Raw genomic sequence first — 19,417 nt, forward strand, 5'->3', positions numbered from 1 at the left:
GATTGGGTTGGGATATCTGGTCGGCATGGAGGGGTTGGACCGAAGGGTCTGTTTCCATGCTGTACATCTCTATGACTCTATGATTCTTGGAAGATGTGTGAGAGCCAGTAGCATAGTGGGCCAGTAGAGCCCAATTGGTTCAGGGTGTGACAGACATCAAGGCACCTGATGGGTATACCTGGCACTCAGCCTCCTGACCATCAGACCTCTACAGTGGCAAACTCAGAACATTTCATGTGCCTGTGTATGTAAGTTAGCATTGAATAGACAGAGATCCATACCCTGATGGAGAACAGCAGATTGTTCATCTTCTTGGAGCATTGGAGCCAGGATGTCCCATGATCTGTGTACCACTCTGTTAAGGTGGCCTTTGTCAGTCAGAATGCCATCCCTCAGGAAAAGAAAGTCCCTTCTCTCCTCAACAGCCTTCAGGAGAACCTGGAGTGAGGCATCACTGAAGCATGCTGCACTATTTTCCTGCTCTCAGACATTTCCAAGAATGGATGGGATTGATAAGCAGAGATTAAGTGATGCAATGGTTTTCAGAGAGTGAATTGCTATCTGACTGCATTTTCAATGTGGTCACCAGTAGGTGGATCCCGTAAGGGTCCAGGCCATGGAGGGGCTGAACGTCCTGCATGCCTTCCCATAAAAATTGACATTTAAACAGCATAAGCATAGATTGAGTTTCAAAGAATGTAATCACAAAAGAAACTATGACCTAGTCCCAACTGAATTCTCAATCTCCAACTCAAATTCCACACTGAGGCTCAAACAATAAAAATTCTGTCCAATGTCTGCCTTCATGTAACTTACACACAGTTGCGAACATGCAATGAACTATATCTTGCTTAAGATGTTCATAGAAATCATAGAATCACTACAGTGTGGAAACAGACCATTGGGCCCAACAAGTCCACACCTAACGTCCGAAGAGTAACCCATTCTGACCTAATCCCCTACTATTCTGCATTTACCCTGGCTAATGTGTAGGTTGGCTACACATCCCTGAATACTATGGGCAATTTAGCATGGTCAATTCAGCTAACCTGCACATCTTCGGACTGTGGAAGGAAAGTGGAGCATCTGGAGGAAACCCACGCAGACACGGGGAGAATGTGCAAACTTCACACACAGTCTCCCGAGGCTGGATTCGATCCCAGGTCCCTGGCGCTGTGAGGCACAGTGCAGCCCGTGTTATTATGTTTGCAAGAGGTTCTCCTCTACCACATCAGACCAAGTGGACCTGGCAGATCCCTCCCTTAAGTAAGGATTGCAGACAGAGTCAATAGAATGGCATGCAATGAGTATTTCTCATAAATCAGAGGCCTATCTTGTTCTCTCCACAGTACAACAAGGGGCTCCATTCAGTGCAAAACCCCTGAAAATGAACTTATCAGAAAAGTTACCATTTAAGTTAAACATTATGCAGATATCGATGACATTGCATTGTAATTTTGATTTGATTTGATGTATTATTTTCACATGTACCTAGGTACAATAAAATGTTTTGTTTTGTGTGCCATTCAGACAGATCATCCCATAAGTAGTGCATCAGCATAATAGAACAGAGTGAGGAATACAATTTTATGGCTGCCGAAAAGGTACACAATAAGCAAGGTCAACAGTTAAACTTAAAATCTGAAAGGTCAATTCAAAAGTCTAATAACAGCGAGGAAGAAGCTGTTCTTGACTCTGTTGGTACGTGTGTTTAAGCTTTTGTATCTTCAGCCTGACAGAAGAGGATGGAAGAGATTATAACTTGAGTGGGAGGAGTCTTTGACTATGTTAACTGCCTTTCTGAGGCAGCGAGATGTATAGATGGTGTCAATGGATGGAAAGTTATAACAAAAAATCTGAGGATGCCAAATGCTCTATTTAATTAAATTGATTTGCAGTGCATTCAATGTGCTTCCTCACTTAAACAATACTATAATACATCTTTAGAAATTTTACCAAGAAAGTATGTTATGAGGGAGTAACAAATTGTTTAGTCTGTACTAGAATTAACACCAGGACATACAGTTTCTAAGTTAATTGACATGTTTGACTCAGAGGGTGGAAGTGGAGGGTTGTTTTTCAGACTGGAGGCCTAGGACCAGTGGAGTGCCTCAAGGATCGGTGCTGGGTCCTCTACTTATTGTCATTTACATAAATGATTTGGATGCAAGCATAAGAGGTACAGTTAGTAAGTTTGCAGATGACACATCAAAATTGGAGGTGTAGTGGGCAACGAAGAGGGTTACCTCAGATTACAACAGGATCTTGACCCGATGGGCCAATGGGCTGAGAGGTGGCAGATGGAGTTTAATTCAGATACATGCAAGGTGCTGCATTTTGGGAAAGCAAACCTTAGCAGGACTTATACACTTAATGGTAAGGTCCGAGGGAGTGTTGCTGAACAAAGAGACCTTGGAATGCAGGTTCATAGCTCCTTGAAAGTGGAGTCACAGGTAGATAGGATAGTGAAGGCGGCGTTTGGTATGCTTTCCTTTATTGGTCAGAGTATTGAGTACAGGAGTTGGGAGGTCATGTTACGGCTGTACAGGACATTGGTTAGGCCACTGTTGGAATATTGCGTGCAATTCTGGTCTCCTTCCTATTGGAAAGACGTGGTGAAACTTGAAAGTGTTCAGTAAAGATTTACAAGGATGTTGTGGTTCTGTTCGCCGAGCTGGAAGTTTTTGTTGCAAACGTTTCGTCCCCTGGCTAGGCGACATCATCAGTGCTTGGGAGCCTCCTGCGAAGCGCTTCTTTGATGTTTCCTCCGGTGTTTATAGTGCTCTGTCCCTGCCGCTTCCGGTCGTCAGTTTCAGCTGTCCGCTGTAGTGGTTGGTATATTGGGTCCAGGTCGATGTGTTTGTTGATGGAGTTTGTGGATGAATGCCATGCCTCTAGGAATTCCCTGGCTGTTCTCTGTCTGGCTTGCCCTATGATAGTAGTGTTGTCCCAGTCGAATTCATGTTGCTTGTTGTCTGCATGTGTGGCTACTAATGATAGCTGGTTGTGTCGTTTCGTGGCTAGTTGATGTTCATGTATGCGGATTGTTAGCTGTCTTCCTGTTTGTCCTATATAGTATTTTGTGCAGTCCTTGCATGGTATTGTGGCTAAACGTGATGGTACAGAGAACACCAAACGGAGAATTCACTACAGGGTATACAGGAAAGCCACACACACAGACCAAGTCCTAAACTATGAAAGTAACCACCCCAACACACACAAACGAAGCTGCATCAGGACACTATTCAAAAGGGCCACAACACACTGAAGTACACCAGAACTACAAAAAGAAGAAGAGGAACACCTATACAAGGTATTCACCAAAAACGGATACCCGCGCAACTTCAACAACAGATGCCTAAGAGAAAGACCACGGAACGAGGACACACCACAACCAAAAGGACTAGCCACACTACCATACATCACGAGCATCTCGGAACTGACAGCCAGACTACTGAGACCCCTAGGACTCATAACGGCACACAAACCAACAGCCACGCTCAGACAACAACTCACCAGAACGAAGGACCCGATACCCAACATGAGCAAGACGAATGTAGTGTACAAAATACCATGCAAGGACTGCACAAAACACTATATAGAACAAACAGGAAGACAGCTAACAATCCGCATACATGAACATCAACCAACCACGAAACGACACAACCAGCTATCCTTAGTAGCCACACACGCAGACAACAAGCAACATGAAATTCGACTGGGACAACACTACTATCATAGGGCAAGCCAGACAGACTACAGCCAGGGAATTCCTAGAGGCATGGCATTCATCCACAAACTCCATCAACAAACACATCGACCGGGACCCAATATACCAACCACTACAGCGGACAGCTGAAACTGACAACCAGAAGCGGCTATAGGGAGAGGCTGAACAGGCTGGGGCTGTTTTCCCTGGAGCATCGGAGACTGAGGGGTGACCTTATAGAGGTTTACAAAATTATGAGGAGCATGGATAGGGTAAATAGGCAAAGTCTTTTCTCTGGGATCAGGGAGTCCAGAACTAGAGGGCATAGGTTTAGGGTGAGAGGGGAAAGATATAAAAGAGTCCTATGGGGCAACTTTTTCTCACAGAGAGTGGTATGTGTATGGAATGAGCTGCCAGAGGAAGTGGTGGAGGCTGGTACAATGGCAACATTTAAGAGGTATTTGGATGGTTATATGAATAGGAAGGGTTTGGAGGGATATGGGCCAGGTGCTGGCAGGTGGGAATAGATTGGGTTGGGATATCTGGTCGGCATGGACGGGTTGGACCAAAGGGTCTGTTTCCGTGCTGTACATCTCTATGACTCTAAGTCAAATTTCTATCAAGGTAACCAAAGGCTTAGAATACTTCACATCAAACCTGCCAAGTGGATGAAATATTTTGCAAGATTTTGCTTGATAAAATCTGGTCAGTTTTGGGAGCAAAAGCTGATTGGGAAGAAAAAAGAAAAACTTTGAACATTGATTTCAACAAATTAGATATTATTATGGGGAAACTAGATCTATAGTGGGAGAAAAGAAGGCTTATCATGTTTGAAAACCAACCAAACATGCAAGATTTAGGCATGAAGTAAAACAGGAACAGGAAGAATAGAAATGGTGTAAGGCAGAATTTCAGGTTTTGTTATATTTTGAGACTTATTCATTACAATAATAATGGTATTCCTGACATTTCAGATGTACTTTTGCACTTACCATTTTTTTGGGGATTTTCCAGTATTTCAGTGCACTTGTTGAAATGTTAAATGCAATAAGTCAAAAAGTGCTGAGAGACCCGAGGCCTGAGAAACAATTGTTTAAGTAGTTAACCTTTAGATGATTGGCCGATGTGGGAAATCCCTGGCTTGTTTTGGTTTGCATCTGTTTCATTGATACAGTGTGAAACTGAGCAAGCAATCATATTTCAATCGTAGAACATGTAAAATAACAAGGGCTGTTTTATTAATGTCAAATCATAGTTGACATTTAGGCTACAATGCAGAAAAAGAAGTGAACCATTTTAATTCAGCTTATCCTTTTATTCACCACATTCTTTAATTGTTTAGGAATAAATGGTCTCCCTTTTAAAGCAGGAATTAGCTCATTTTTTTTCTCTCTCTCGCAGGGGGTGGTTGGAATCTAGAATTCCCTTCCCCGGAAGGTAATAGGAGTTGGATTTTCAAATTTGTTCAAGGTTGACCGGGGCGGATAGGAAAGTGGAATTGAAACCATAGCCAAATCAGCCATGATCTCAGCAAATGGCAAAGCGGGCCTCAGTAGTCACATTGCCTACTCCTGGCCCTAAGTCCTATGTTCCTAATCGCCAGCTGCCTTTTATTAATACTCTATTTTCATTCCTTCTCTATTTAGATCAATTGATTAATTTTAAACCAAAACAAAACTTGACACTTGATATAAATTAAAGCAGAAAGTGCAGGAAACACTGAAACCGGTCAGGCAGAACGTAATGGAGGAAGATGCAGTGTTTCTGGTTTCTGGTTAAAGGTCTTTGCTCTGAAATTGAAAGCTGCTGAACATGTTCGGCTGTTAAGCAAGTGCAGAGCCAAGGCGAAAGAGTGGGAGTGATGGATGTCGAAAGAGCAAAAGGACTAGAATGATGAGGAAGGCAGAAGTGGTCAATTAATGAAAAGGGGAAATCAGGAGCTAGTAGAGCAATGAGGAGGCAATGGCCTGACGGTGTTGTCGTTTGACTATTACTCCAGGAAACTCAGTCGTTTCCTGGGGACATGCGTTCAAATCTCATCCGTGCCAGAATTTGAATTCAACATTTAAGGAGTGGGAAGAAAGCTCTGGAGTTATGAATCTACTGATGACTATGTAACCCATAACCAGGGAAAACCCATCTGGCTCACTTATGTCTTTCAGGGAAGGATATCTACTATCCTCATCCTGGACTAGCCAACATATGACTCTAGACCCATAGCAATATGGTCGACTCTGAAATGATCTAGCAAACCACTCAAGTCGACAGCAGCCAGAGATGGGGAGTAAATGCTGGCTAGCCAGCAACTACCAGGTCCTACACGTGAATGAAACAAATCAGTGGGTCTACTGAATCTTAAAACCCTTTGCCACACTTTACATGGAAGGTTCTTTTCTTTTCCTCTTTTGCTGCCCATCTGATGATCCAATCCACCTTCCAAGGCTCAACGAGAGTGTAAGTAGTTACAGAGAGATAGCAGAAGAGCAGAAATCTTTGGGAAATGAGATATAAATGGAAATATTTATCCTGGCCTCCAGATGTGTTGGAAGGAAGATGAATAGATTCCATAGATAGACAACCCTACCAACTTCTACCACTTGTACTGGCTCTAATGCATTATCAACAACTGCCTTCTGAAAGCATAGGAGTAGTGGGTAATGTCTAAAGTCATTAACTCCACCATGGAGACACTAGGAAGAGGGAGTGACTGGTCCTCATGCTTACGTTCGTCTTCATCAGAGCAATGTTGGGAGTCCAAAAACAGAGTGGTGGGTGAAGGACAGAGAATTATAATAGCAGCTGATGGGAAATCAAAGGACACACTTACATTCTGGATAGTGGTGTTCCACATACCATTATGCAGCCTGTGTTAGGTCTTCTCCATGTGCATTTTGTACTTAACTACACTCGAAGATGTGCAAGAGAAATATCACTGCATATGGAGTCTTGATTGGGAAGGTCCTCTGAGATGGCAATTGGCAGTTAACTGCTGAACTAGTGAATTTAGATTTCACAGAGGGAAGAGTTGCAAGGGAAAGCTGAGGCAGGTGGAGGGGAGAAGAGGGGCCGTGTGGTACCATTGTTGAATTAGCATTTGTAAGCTTGGCATCTTATGCATAACGTCTTCTGCTTCCATATTTCCAGCTGCAATGAATCCATTTTGGAGTTAAGTGCAAGTTCAAAACAGCCAGGTTTTCACTGGTTGGAAATTATGTTAACATGGAAAAAGTTGTATTTTGGATCTGTCCATCCATACTTCACGTGCAATGACTTTAGCATGTGACATCTGCTGTTGTTTGGAGTAGTGGAAGAGTCGTTTGGCATGAAATGCTTAGTTTTCCCCTGCTAATGTCTAATGTTTGGCTCTCTCAATCAATCCAAGCCATCGGCCAGTTGTTCAGTTAAGGTTGTTGCTTAATGAAATTAAAATACTTGATAGATACAAGGATGTGCTAGCCCAATACAGATGCTGTACAATATTTTGACTGTGTTCCCTCATGAGCACTAAATTCTTATTGTATCTGTAAGGCGAAAGCTAAAAGGAATGATTGCAACCTTTCAGTAAAATTAAAGGATTGAAAATCATTGAAAATTATCAAAAACCTATCAGAGTGGGAGTGAGTTAATGAATGCAATTGATAAAGTTGAGGCTAGTCAGGAACGCGAGTCATTGAATTTGGTGCTCAACTTTCTAAAAGGATTTGAAAGTATCTGTGGCCATTTATACCTTTCCGAATATGAGTACGGGGAATGTACAGAAAGGCTCTCAAGCATCTATCAAAAGTTGTGTTTTTCTCATTTTTCGTCACCAACTCTATTCATTTCTGTAGGTTCTTATTCTGAATCTTCCTCTTTGCTTTGATAATATGCCTCTGAAAATTCCGACCAAAGGGATGCATTTTGATCTGGAAGTATGTCATGGTTTTGTTTAGCAGCAGAGTGGAGGGGTGGGGGGGGGGCGAGTTTCCTGCATTTTCGCCATTATTCCCAATGATTGCACTTCATAGCGCATTCAATTTATCCATATATTTTATGGAATCTGCTTAAAATACTGGACAAACAAAATCAACACAGGATACCCATCTGCCTGGTGTCTTAAAGGTTCTGGGCCTGGAACAGGTAACTAACTGCATCATCTGAAATACAGCAGTAGGACACTCACTTCAGAGTCATAATGTTGTGTATTCAAATTTCGCTTCAGAACCTTAAGCATGTAATCTAGGTCGGCACTACTGAGGAGATGAGACAGTGCCAGAGTCCTCATTTTTGTTCTGGCAGGGGAGGAGAGGCCACAGGATTGGAGGTTGGGGCAGGTAACTCAGGAAGAGCTGAGACAGCTGCCGTTTACTGAAGCAAGATGTGCACCTACCTGGAGCTTCCAGCACTGTGCCCACCCCAACACAAAAAGTGAAATAAAGGAACAAAATATAGAACATTCCTCACACCTGACACGTGGTCCAGGCCCCATCAATGCCAACCAAATGTTCTCCATACCTCCCCATGGTCACTCGTACACATGTGCCCTCTAACCATGTCCATGGCTCTGCAGATCCCCATGGCGACTTAGTATAATGTGGAAAAATATGAGGTTATCCACTTTAGTGGGAGAAACAGATGTGTTGGGTATATCTTAATGGTAAGAGGTCATAAAGTGTAGAGATATAAAGGGACTTAGGTGTCCTAGCTGATAAATCACCAATATGCAGGTGCAGCAAGCTATTAAGAAGGTTAATGGATTGTTAGCATTTATAGCAAGAGAGCAGCTGTCTGCTCCCCATAACCCTTCAACCAGTTACTGGTTATAAATCCATCTACTTCTTGATGTCCTGGCATTCACCACACTCTGGGGTAGTGAATTCCACAGATTCATGTCTCTTTGAGAGAAGTAATTCTTCCACATCTCTGTTTTAATCTGCTACTTGTTGTCATAAAACAATGAGCTCTCATTTCAGATTGTCCCACGTGAGGAACATCCTTTCCACATCTACTTTGTCAATCCCCTTTAGCATCTCATAGATTCGATTAGATCTCCTTTCATTCTTCTAAACTCTACAGAGCAAAAGCCTACACTGCTCAATCTCTCTTCAAAGATAAACTCCTCACCTCTGGAATCAATCTAATGAGCTTCTTCTGAACGGCCTCCAAAGCAATTATATCCCTCCTCACATAAGCAGTAGTCTCATTAATGTCGTACAGTTGCAGCAATAATTCCTTACTTTTATATTGCATTCCCTTAGGGATCGATATCAAAATTCCATCTGCCATCCTTATTAACAAGTTACATACTAACTTTCTGTGACTCATGCACAAGGACTGATTACTGTCCACCTCCTGATAGGTGAAGGGTTTTCTGCAGAGTACTAGTGTTGTGAAAAGTGTAGGCTGGTGAGTTTGAGATGTTGCAATAATATTAGGCAAGCACATTTTTTTTGTGTTAAGCCCAAGGGACAGCCCGATTTGCTGTTCCTTCTCATGTCAATATGCCTTTCTATTTTTTGCAAAATTATATTTTTCATACCAGCTTTTGCCTGTCTTGCCAAAACAAACATGGCTTAATTATAAATGTATGTAGGGTATTTCTGGAAGATCTTACTGACATGCAATGTGAATTCCTATGAGTGAGTGGAATATAAAGTGGGTGTAAAATGGGATGCCAATCTTTCTCTGTCAGTTCCTCACATAACGAGGTTAAAATATTCCCAACTGCTTCCCCACCCAACAAAACTGTGTCTAATCTAGTCTCATCTCTGCTTTTTATAAATATACATCTTATGATCTATGGCGTTTCAAAACAAGCATTGTTAGAAATTCAAAAATGTCGATTAACTAGCAGGATAGTATGAACAGCTTGGAATTGTTTTCTCTGGGACAGGAGTGAAATATAACTTAACATGGGTTTATAAAATGATGGTTTGGAGATGCCGGTGTTGGACTGGGGTGTACAAAGTTAAAAATCACACAACACCAGGTTATCGTCCAACAGGTTTAATTGGAAGCACACTAGCTTTCGGAGCGTCGCTCCTTCATCGGGTGATAGTGGATCACCTGATGAAGGAGCGACGCTCCGAAAGCTCGTGTGCTTCCAATTAAACCTGTTGGGCTATAATCTGGTGTTGTGTGATTTTTAACTTTATAAAATGGTGGAAGAGTAGATGTAGAGAAGCTGTTTCCGAATGTAGGGGATAAAAAAAAACTAGGGACCCTAAATAATAATCTCGAATAAACCCAAAAAAGAACTCAACAGAAATTGCTTTGCCAGAGTGGTGTTTGATAATGTGTGGAATAGTTGAGCAAAATAGCATTGAAAAAACAGAGCAATAGGAGCAGGAGTAAGCCAAATCAGCCAACCTCGACAATTTAATAGATTTAAGAATGGTCATTGGCTTTGATTCTATTCCTGCCTGCTACCCATATCTCAAGATTCTTTGAAAGATCAAGAATCTGTCTATCTCACCTGTAACTATATTCAGTGCAGCCTTGAGGGTAGGGAAGATTCACAACAATTTCAATGAAGAAATTTCTCCTCATCTTAATCTGAAATGGTCTACATGACAATTTCCTTTGGGCTGTTGGTCCTCACAAGTTGAAGGCAATGCACAACCATCAATGTACGTTGATGTGTGTGTGATTAACAATGACCCACCCAAATAAAGAATGTTACTTCTTTTTATCCATCCCACTATTTTCAACATCCTGCTGTAGTGGAGTGCTCCACCTTCTGGATCAACCCCAAAGGACAAAATGTCACGCCCCAGTTAACTTGGAGCTGAGCACTTAACATCTTGTGAAAATTACAACAGTCTAGCTCCTCATTCTGATTGTTTTATATTTTCACTGGCCGTAGGAACCCATTGATCGTGGAATCAGAAAACCTTCTTCCACAATGCTAATCTGTCTTCTCGGACATAGCCCAGTCCAATGTTAGAATTTCTTCTCATTCATTCATGGGATGAGTCCGTCACTGGCTAGGCCAGCATTTATTGCCCATCCCTAATTGCCCAGAGGACAGTTAAGAGTTTGCTGTAGGTCTGGAATCACATGGAGGCCAGACCAGGTAAGGATGACAGTTTCTTTCCCTGAAGGACATTAGTGAACCAGATGGGTCTTTCCTTATAATTGACAATGGATTCTTGGTGATCTTAATTCCAAATTCTTTTTTTATTGAATTCAAATTGCACCATCTGCCATGGCAGAATTCAAACTGTGTTCCCAGAAGTTTACCTGAGTCTCTGGATTAAGGAGCTGAAAATGTGTTGCTGGAAAAGCGCAGCAGGTCAGGCAGCATCCAAGGAGCAGGAGACGCTGAAAATGTGTTGCTGGAAAAGCGCAGCACATTTTTCAGCTCTGATCTCCAGCATCTGCAGTCCTCACTTTCTCTCTGGATTAAGAGTCAAAACCTGTGGCATTGGAAAGGCGCAGCACGTCAAGCAGCATCCGAGAAGCAGTAGAGTCGACATTTCAGGCAGAGGCCCTTCATCAGGACTGTGGGAGTGGGGGGCTGGGAGGGAGAGGAGAGGGGTATGGTGTGTTGGGGGGAGAAGGTGGGACCCAAGGGGGCTGAGAGATTAATAGGAAAGGGGTGGGACTGGAGGGGAAGATGAAGGTGAGGGGATGATGGTGATAGGTCGGAGCGGAGGGTGGAACTGATAGGTGGGAAGGAAGATGAGCAGGTGGGACAGTTCAAGACGACAGTGCCAAGTTGGAGGGTTGGATCTGGGATAAGATGGGGGGAGGGGAGATGAGGAAACTGGTGAAATCGGCATTGATGCCGTGTGGTTGGAGGGTCCCAAAACGGAAGAGAAAGTGTTCTTCCTCTAGGCATCGGGTACCTTGGATTTGGGGGTGGAGGAGGCCCAGGACTTGCATATCCTTGGCGGAGTGGGAGGTGGAGTTGAAATGGGTCCAATGATAATATCACTAGGTCTTTGCCTCCCCAAACGGAGCCGATTTATTTGGTTACGTAAGATTCCATTAGCCAGGAGAACTTAAGTAAATGAGTGGGGCAGATGCCTTGTCTGGAACATAAACTAATCAATTACCTCATTACAGAATACGATATAATAAATATGTACATTTTTTTAAAAGTCTCATCTTTACTTGAAATGGATCTACCTATTTAAGTGAAAGTCTAATTTGAGAGCAGGACAGGGACATGTGAAGTGAAGATTCATATGATTTTAAGGTATTTGCATAAAAAGATGTCCAGAGTTAAAATATTATGTCAGTTAAAAAGGGAAAATGATTGTAGCAAAAATAAATTACTGTTTCTGTGTGGGAACTGCGGATTATTAAATAGCTAAGATGTACCTATTACCGAAAAAAGCTATAATACAGAGATATGAAACTGGTTAATACAGACTAATTCACTGCAAAAAATATGAATTATAATTTATAGAAAAATCTTCACACAACTTGAAATTAAAAATTAAATTTTAGGCTTGAAAATGTGGGATTACAGTGAGTACCAGGAGCCAGATAAAGACTGTTATGGCAATCTACAGTTATTGCACTAGCTACTATACCCTAAGTAACATTTTGCAATTCATTGTCGTTCCAGATGAGATACCTTACCACTTCAAGTACCTTGTTGAGGACTCATGATCTGGCTCCACTTCTTTGTCCACCCTCCCCCTTGGGTGTTGATTTAAAACAGATCCCTTCCCATGAGAATACCTCCCTGACCTGTTTTAACAAGAGCCAATGTAACCAGGCTTTCTTGAGTTAATAAAAAGTGAATTTATTATTTACCAAAGATGAGAAGAATTAGCAACACGACACAGATCGGAAATATGAGATGAGTCCAAAGGGATAAAGGCTAAAACTAATCAGTCTCTGAAATGTTCTGTAAGAATGGATGATTAACGGTAGGAAGAATTGGAAGCTGAACTTCTGAAAATTGAAGGTTATTGAAGAATTTGCAAGATTTCACCTGCATTGAGAAAGGTAGCGAAAGTCTGTTTCACAATCCTTATTTCTGCAGATTTGCTGAGATTCTCGAGTACTGATTTATTTTTTTAAACTGTCTTGCAGCATTAAATAGTGGGCACTATTTAAGAAATGTTGTAAGGAAATACCAGGGAACTATAGACCGGTGAGCAAGTTGTTGGAGGGAATCATGAAGGAAAGGATTTAAATGTATTTGGAAAGGCAGGGACTGATTAGGGATAGTCAGCATGGCTTTTTGAGTGGAAAATCATGTCTCATGAACTTGATTGAATTTTTTGAAGAAGTAACAAAGAGAATTGATGAGGGCAGAGCAGTAGACATGATCTATATAGACTTCGGTAAGGCATTCAACAGGGTTCCATATGGGAGACTGGTTAGCAAGGTTAGATCTCATGCAATACAAGGAGAACTAGCCATTTGGATACAGAACTGGCTCAAAGGTAGAAGACAGAGGGTGGTGGTAGAGGGTTGCTTTTCAGATCGGAGGCCTGTGACCAGCGGTGTGCCACAATGATCGGTGCTGGGTCCACTGCTTTTTGTCATTTATATAAACGATGTGGATGTGAACATAGGAGATATAGTTAGTAAGCTTGCAGATGACACCAACATTGGAGGTGTAGTGGACAGTGAAGAAGATTACCTCAGCGTACAATGGGATCTTGATCAGATAGGCTAATAGGGTGAGGAGTGGCAGATGGAATTTAATTTAGATAAATGTGAGGTGCTGCATTTTGGAAAGGCAAATTTTAACACTTAAAAGTAAGATCCTGGGGAGTGTTGTTGAACAAAGAGACCTTGGAGTGCAGGCTCATAGTTCCTTGAAAGTAGATAGAATAGTGAAGAAGGCATTTGGTTTGCTTTCCTTCATTGGTCAGAGCATTGGGTATGGGAGTTAGGAGGTCATGTTGTGGCTGTACAGGACATTGGTTAGGCTACTTTTGGATTATTGCTTTCAATTCTGGTCTCTTTCCTATCGGAAGGTTATATGAAAGTGTTCAGAAAAGATTTACAGGAATGTTGCCAGGTTTGGAGGGTTTGAGCTAGAGGGAGAGGCTTAATAGGCTGGGGCTGTTTTCCCTGGAGCATCAGAGCCATTCATGAAGGGCATGGATAGGATAAATAGACAAGGTCTTTTCTCTAGGGTTAGTGGGTGAGTCCAAATCTAGAGGCATAGGTTTAGGGTATAAGGGGAAAGATATAAAAGGGACCTAAGTGGCAACCTTTTCACACAGAGGGTGGTGCATGCATAGAATAAGCTGCCAGAGGAAGTGTTGGAGGCTGGTACAATTGCAGCATTTAAAAGGCATTAGGATGGATATATGAATAGGAAGGGTTTAGAAGAATATGGGCCAAGTGTTGGCAAATGGGACTGGATTAGTTTATGATATCTAGTCAGCATGGACGAGTTGGACTGAAGGGTCTGTTTCTATGCTGTACATTTCTATGACTCTATTGGGAGTATGCTAAAACCTTTCTTTAGTCAAATGCAGTGCAGGGATGCTTGCTGGCTGTTCTCAATTTGTGCCTCCCACAGTAAAGAGGTCCAACTAGCCAATGAGCCTAATTTAAAAAAGCAGACTAGCTTTATAGCTCTCTTGTAACCTCTTTTCTGTTATTCCTGGAAGGAATTTCTGCAAGAGGTGACTCTCAGCCACAGGAACAGTGAGTGCTCGTCAACCTCCTCATATCTCAAGTCACGCGTTCTCTGTTTAAAGTTTGACACCTTTAGGTGTTTCACTCCATTGGTTGCACAGCTAATTGTTGCCTCCTAGCCAATGAATTTACACCTGCAGTTACTCTGTCTCTGTAGCAGTCCTTTTTTTTAGAATTAAAAGCTGAAAAAAAACAAACACCCACAGTATTGCAGGATTCTAACATACCATCATCACAAGTGGCAGTAAATGGAAGCAACCACGTTTAGGCGGAACTTTGTGATTTGAAATACAAACGGAAAATATTGTCAATGCTCATCAGCTCTGGCACCCTCTGTGGAGAGGGAACCAAGTGTTAATATCTCGGGTGATAATCTTTCATCAGTACTCGGTCGTTGAACTGAGATATTAACTCTGCCAGTCACTTGAGATTTGCTGTCAACCCCCCCGAGTGTTTCCACTGTTTCCTGTTCTTACTTCTGACTTCCAGCATCCACAGTATTTCGCTCTTGTGTAATCAGCTGGCATTCTGTTATCACGCGTCAGCTATGTGCAGTCACATTTCCTGTGATTGACTAATGATATAATTTGGTTGGAGTGTAAAAGATGTGCAACATTCAGTCATTTGACAACAATAATTTGCATTTATGAAATGCCTCTTGCTTGGCAAAATATCTCATGATGATTTTCACAAACGTTATCAATCAGAATTTAACACTGACCCATATAGGAGATGTTAGGTTTCATCTCGTGTTATAATCGCTGCCTAATTCAAATAGGAACAAATCAAAGGAGGACTAGGAGTTCCTAGGAGTGCTGGAAGTGGCAAAGGCTTTTCACACAGACGGATATGTAACCATGTTCATTGTCCTGTTATAGAATTGTTGGTTTTAAAATGTTACCTATTACGGAAACATGATAGTCTGAATTTACTCAAATCAGTCAACTCCCTTTCTTCTTACAGATCAACACCAACTTGAGACTTGCTCCATGGTGATCATCCACACAGATTATCTTCATGCTGGCTTCTATGTTGCTTTTGCCCAAAACATGTCTCAATTTATCATTCATGTTATTTTCACTTACATTTGTCAAATGAGTATATCTCAAGAATATATGGATCTTGTCTTTTTATTATTTGAACATGTTAAAACAGTACAAAACAGTTTCATGTAAAAAATAAAGTTAGTTACAATATCAAAACATTAAATTTTCTTGTTCAAAAGCCACATTACTTTTCCCGTTAAATAACTACTTTACATGCAATAAATAAATACAAATATCAATCAAATAATCTATATTCCAATGGACATATTTGTCTGTTGTCTGTCCCTTGAATATTGCAAGTGTAAGATATAATCATAGACTGGGTATTTATAAAGATTATAATTTTCCTCCCTCAACACACGTGGACTTGAGAATTGTGTGTAATCAGCCTCAATCATTCATTTTGGTCAATTAAAAGGGACCGACAGCATTTATTTTACTCTTAAAGACTAGGCAAGACATTCAATAGTGCAGTATTAAAACTAGAGATGTGCAAAGAACAGATTAGAGAACGAACATAACCAATTTGGTCACTTTCTTGATATGGTGCCAATCCCTCAGTGAAGACAAAATACTCGGCATCATGTATTTCATTATACAATAACAAGTAGTAAAAATTGTACACTTTTTAAAAAGAAAATCTCATAATTAACCCTGAATCGAACATTTCACCCCTCCTCCCATATTACGAATATATAGACTTGGTCTGAGAGCAGGATGGGTGAAATAAGCTTTACATTCTGAAATGAAAGAGAACAAGCTCTCAGAACCTCCTGCCTTCTTGCCATCCCAATTGTGTGTCTGAGAATGACAATGGAGAACAAGCAAAAAAAAGGGATTCCCTTTACATAGTGTGCCACAGTGTCCCACAGTTAAATGCCTCACAGTGCCTTGTAACCCATTTATTACTTTCTGAAGAGTAGTCATTGCAATAATGTAAGAAATGCACCACAAGATTCCACAAACAGCAATGAGATATTGAACAGGCAAACCTTTGTTTTAAAAAATTACATTGGCTGTGAGATAAGTATTACTCAGGACACTGAGGAAAAACCAAAGGAAAAAGGCCATACAGCCCATCAAGCTCTATTCAGAGTCCATGTCCAATTGCTCCATTTGGGAGACTTTCTGCAACATCCATTGTTGACCTCATATTTTAGGGTGGTCATGAGTTTCCACCCCACACACCCTTAGAAAAAAATGACTGTGTTTATTAAATATTTCTAGAACTCTATTTCACATCAGATATCGATTTGTTTCCTTTAAACATTGTGCCAATTAATCCCTATTAGGTCTCTATCTTCATCAACAATGCAATTGAGCAGCCAGCATTCCTTATCCAGAATTAGCCAGTCCTTTCCCCCTCAATTCACTTCTTACCACACCAGCCAATGTGATCTAAATTCAACTTTTTGTCCATTTCAAAATAGCCTTCTGAGTCAATGTACACTTCATCCGCATCGTTCCCATTCGCCTCATGGTAGAACATGACATTTCCCATACGATGCAGTTAAAGAGCACATGTTCCAATCTTGTTCTTCTTTACGACTTCCTTGAAAGTAGCTGTCGGCAGCTCTTTACGTTTTGCAAGACTTCAAGCAAAGCGATCCCCAGATAGCTTTCCGCCTGATCGAAAGTTTCACTGGACAGCTCGAGTGTCATGTAAATGCTCTCGTTAATGCGCAGCTCAGACATTGCCATGGGGCTGCTCTCCTTAGCATCCACGAGGTGCCACGTTTCAACACTGTCAGGAGTTCCCTTCTTCATGATTTTAAACCTTGGTGCATGGTTATTTTGGCTGCTTATGTGTGCATAAACCAAATAAATGCCATCACATGGAACCACAATGGTGTTGTTCCTTACCCAGGAGCTCTTGGAGTTCAACTTGACCTTGCCCTCTGAGGCTATAAGAGGAAAAGAAGGACAAGAAGGTGAGAAGATTCTCCAATTTAGGAAACTTCAGTGAAAACCAGTTCTATCCCCAATTCCAGGTGAGCTGAACATAGCATAAGCCAAGTTATGGAAAACCTTTAGAATAATCATATTTTCCTCATACATATTTTGAATACATTTTCTGTGCATTCACAGCTTCATTTTCTGTGGGACATTCTGAGGAGGTTTGCATTGAGAATCATTCAATAAAAGAAATGTTGCTTTAATCTTCATATGAAATACCTTCTACTAACTCTATGGAGACTTTGCCTCATGCATCCAGACTGACATTAAAATTCCGCTGTGAGGCAGAACAAAATGTTTCACATTGGATGTTATACATTCTCTTTTGTATTAAACAAAAAACCCTGCATTGAAAATGTTTTGAGATTTGTGTCTTAGATTGAATATTTTTGAATACTTACTGCCATCTACTTTGGCGTGGATAACAAACAAGGTAGATTTCTAGGAAACAAAAAATGTGAATTAGTACCAGTTACATCTTGGTATGTGTTACATATAAATTATGGATGCTGAAAGATCAGAGAGACTTTGTTAACAGAGTCCGGTCACATCTCAATTGCCAGTCTTTGGTACACTAGTTGTCATATCCCTGAATCCAAAGGTCGTGAATTTAAGATCCATTACTCAAAATGGAACACATAATCCGAGGAGAGCCGGACTGTCAAAAAGACAGTCACTCAGATTAGGTGCTCAACAGAGACCTACCCACGCAGACAAGAAAGATTCAATCGAGGAACAGAAGAGGAATTCTCCCAGTCTTCAGAACATTCAAATCTCCATGAAACACTGTCAGGATGGTTTCCCACAATGTGGTGTGTGAACGTCGCTGAGAGCAGCTGCATTCGCCCCGCACCCCGACCAACACCACACGTCAAAGTGACGTCTTGGTTGTGAAATAATTGGGGACATGCCAATATAGGAAATGTTCTCTTTTAAGTCATGCCGGCCTTATACTAATTCAACAAAAGAATACAATGTAAAGCAGAAAGTATTTCACAGACCCAAGCCTTCCTTCCAAAGCTATTGACTCTTGCAGGAATATGGACTTGCAGACACAGGGATATTCTTGATCTTTCAGGATAAGTGTTAGCAAGTTAATCATCATTGTCACTAATCCAATTTTGACTGTGCATATGCTTTACAGCAGGAATAAATGAATGCCGATCACCACCAGGAATCCTGGACGCTGAAGCCAATTTTAGCTTCGCCTGTAGTCCAACTACTATCAGTCTAGACTGAGTCAAACCTGGAACCCAGCCGAGATTACCACATGTTGCATTGCTTTGGAAGGAAACCACATTTAAGTAGTCGCTTTACCGTAGTAAAACATTCCTCAGCACTTCACAGCAGCACAATAAGATAATGTTTCACACTGAGACATACGTGGCGCTATTACGATAGGTGCCCAAAAAATTACAAGAGGTTCTCTGAAGTGTTAAAGAGAGAAAAAGGGTATTGAGAGACAGAGAGGTTTAGGGAAGGAATTTCTGATTGTTTAAGGTCTAAGCAATGCAAGAACAACATTAGCATGAAAGAAGACAGGGATGTGCAAAGCTCAGCAGTGTTCTCTAGTAGTGGTGGAGACAGCTGGGGTTGGAATAGATCAGATGAATGGTCATAGAGCTGGCAGGGGTGGGAGGGTTGGGGGGGGGCCCAGACATGACCTGAAGCAAAGCCTGGAATTCCATGATCTTTACACTCCACTTAGCAGGAGCAAAAAACTGATGAGGCTGCTTTAGCTGCCAGTATTATTTTTGGGGGTGCACTAACTGCAGAGGGAATCACTGTGCCCGTGCCATCATTGCCAGCACACCGAGGGTCACAGATCTTCATCAAAAGACACTAGAATTGGACCAAAACTGAAGTTTGCACAAAAACAGTTAAAGAAGAGGTTTTGTTTATTAAAGTTCAATGGTGTACACTGAGAAGGAGAGGTAGTGATAAGGACACCAAGTGAAATGGCACACAAACCAGCAATGATAAGGGAACAAACTGAATGGACTGGTGGGTGGGGCAGATTGAGGTGGGGAGGGGAATGTCAAGGGACAATGAGTGAGGTGGGGATGGGAGTGTCAGGGGGGTCAGTGAGTGAGGTGGGAATGGGGTC

The 19,417-nt window shown here is 41.6% G+C and overlaps 1 protein-coding gene and 1 long non-coding RNA gene across 3 annotated transcripts in view; one reads left to right on the top strand and one right to left on the bottom strand.

The window, feature by feature from the left end:
• LOC122554605 overlaps positions 1-15,339 on the top strand; it is an 81,908-nt gene extending 66,569 nt beyond the window's left edge. Inside the window, exon 3 of the long non-coding RNA XR_006313034.1 lies at positions 15,272-15,339. This is a non-coding gene — a long non-coding RNA (uncharacterized LOC122554605). The remainder of the gene's footprint in view (positions 1-15,271) is intronic.
• An 81-nt stretch (positions 15,340-15,420) lies between these two features.
• Positions 15,421-19,417, bottom strand: part of LOC122554604 — an 8,311-nt gene continuing 4,314 nt past the window's right edge. For both annotated transcript variants that reach the window (XM_043699906.1, XM_043699905.1), the window contains exons 2-3: positions 17,712-17,751; positions 15,421-17,258 (exon numbers count right to left, since the gene is read on the bottom strand). In XM_043699906.1, the coding sequence (XP_043555841.1) occupies positions 16,897-17,258; positions 17,712-17,751 (402 nt within the window). In that variant the 3' untranslated portion in view covers positions 15,421-16,896. The remainder of the gene's footprint in view (positions 17,259-17,711; positions 17,752-19,417) is intronic.

The sequence above is a fragment of the Chiloscyllium plagiosum genome, chromosome 11 (genome assembly GCF_004010195.1).
Source record: "Chiloscyllium plagiosum isolate BGI_BamShark_2017 chromosome 11, ASM401019v2, whole genome shotgun sequence".
Classification (NCBI taxonomy): Eukaryota; Metazoa; Chordata; class Chondrichthyes; order Orectolobiformes; family Hemiscylliidae; genus Chiloscyllium; species Chiloscyllium plagiosum.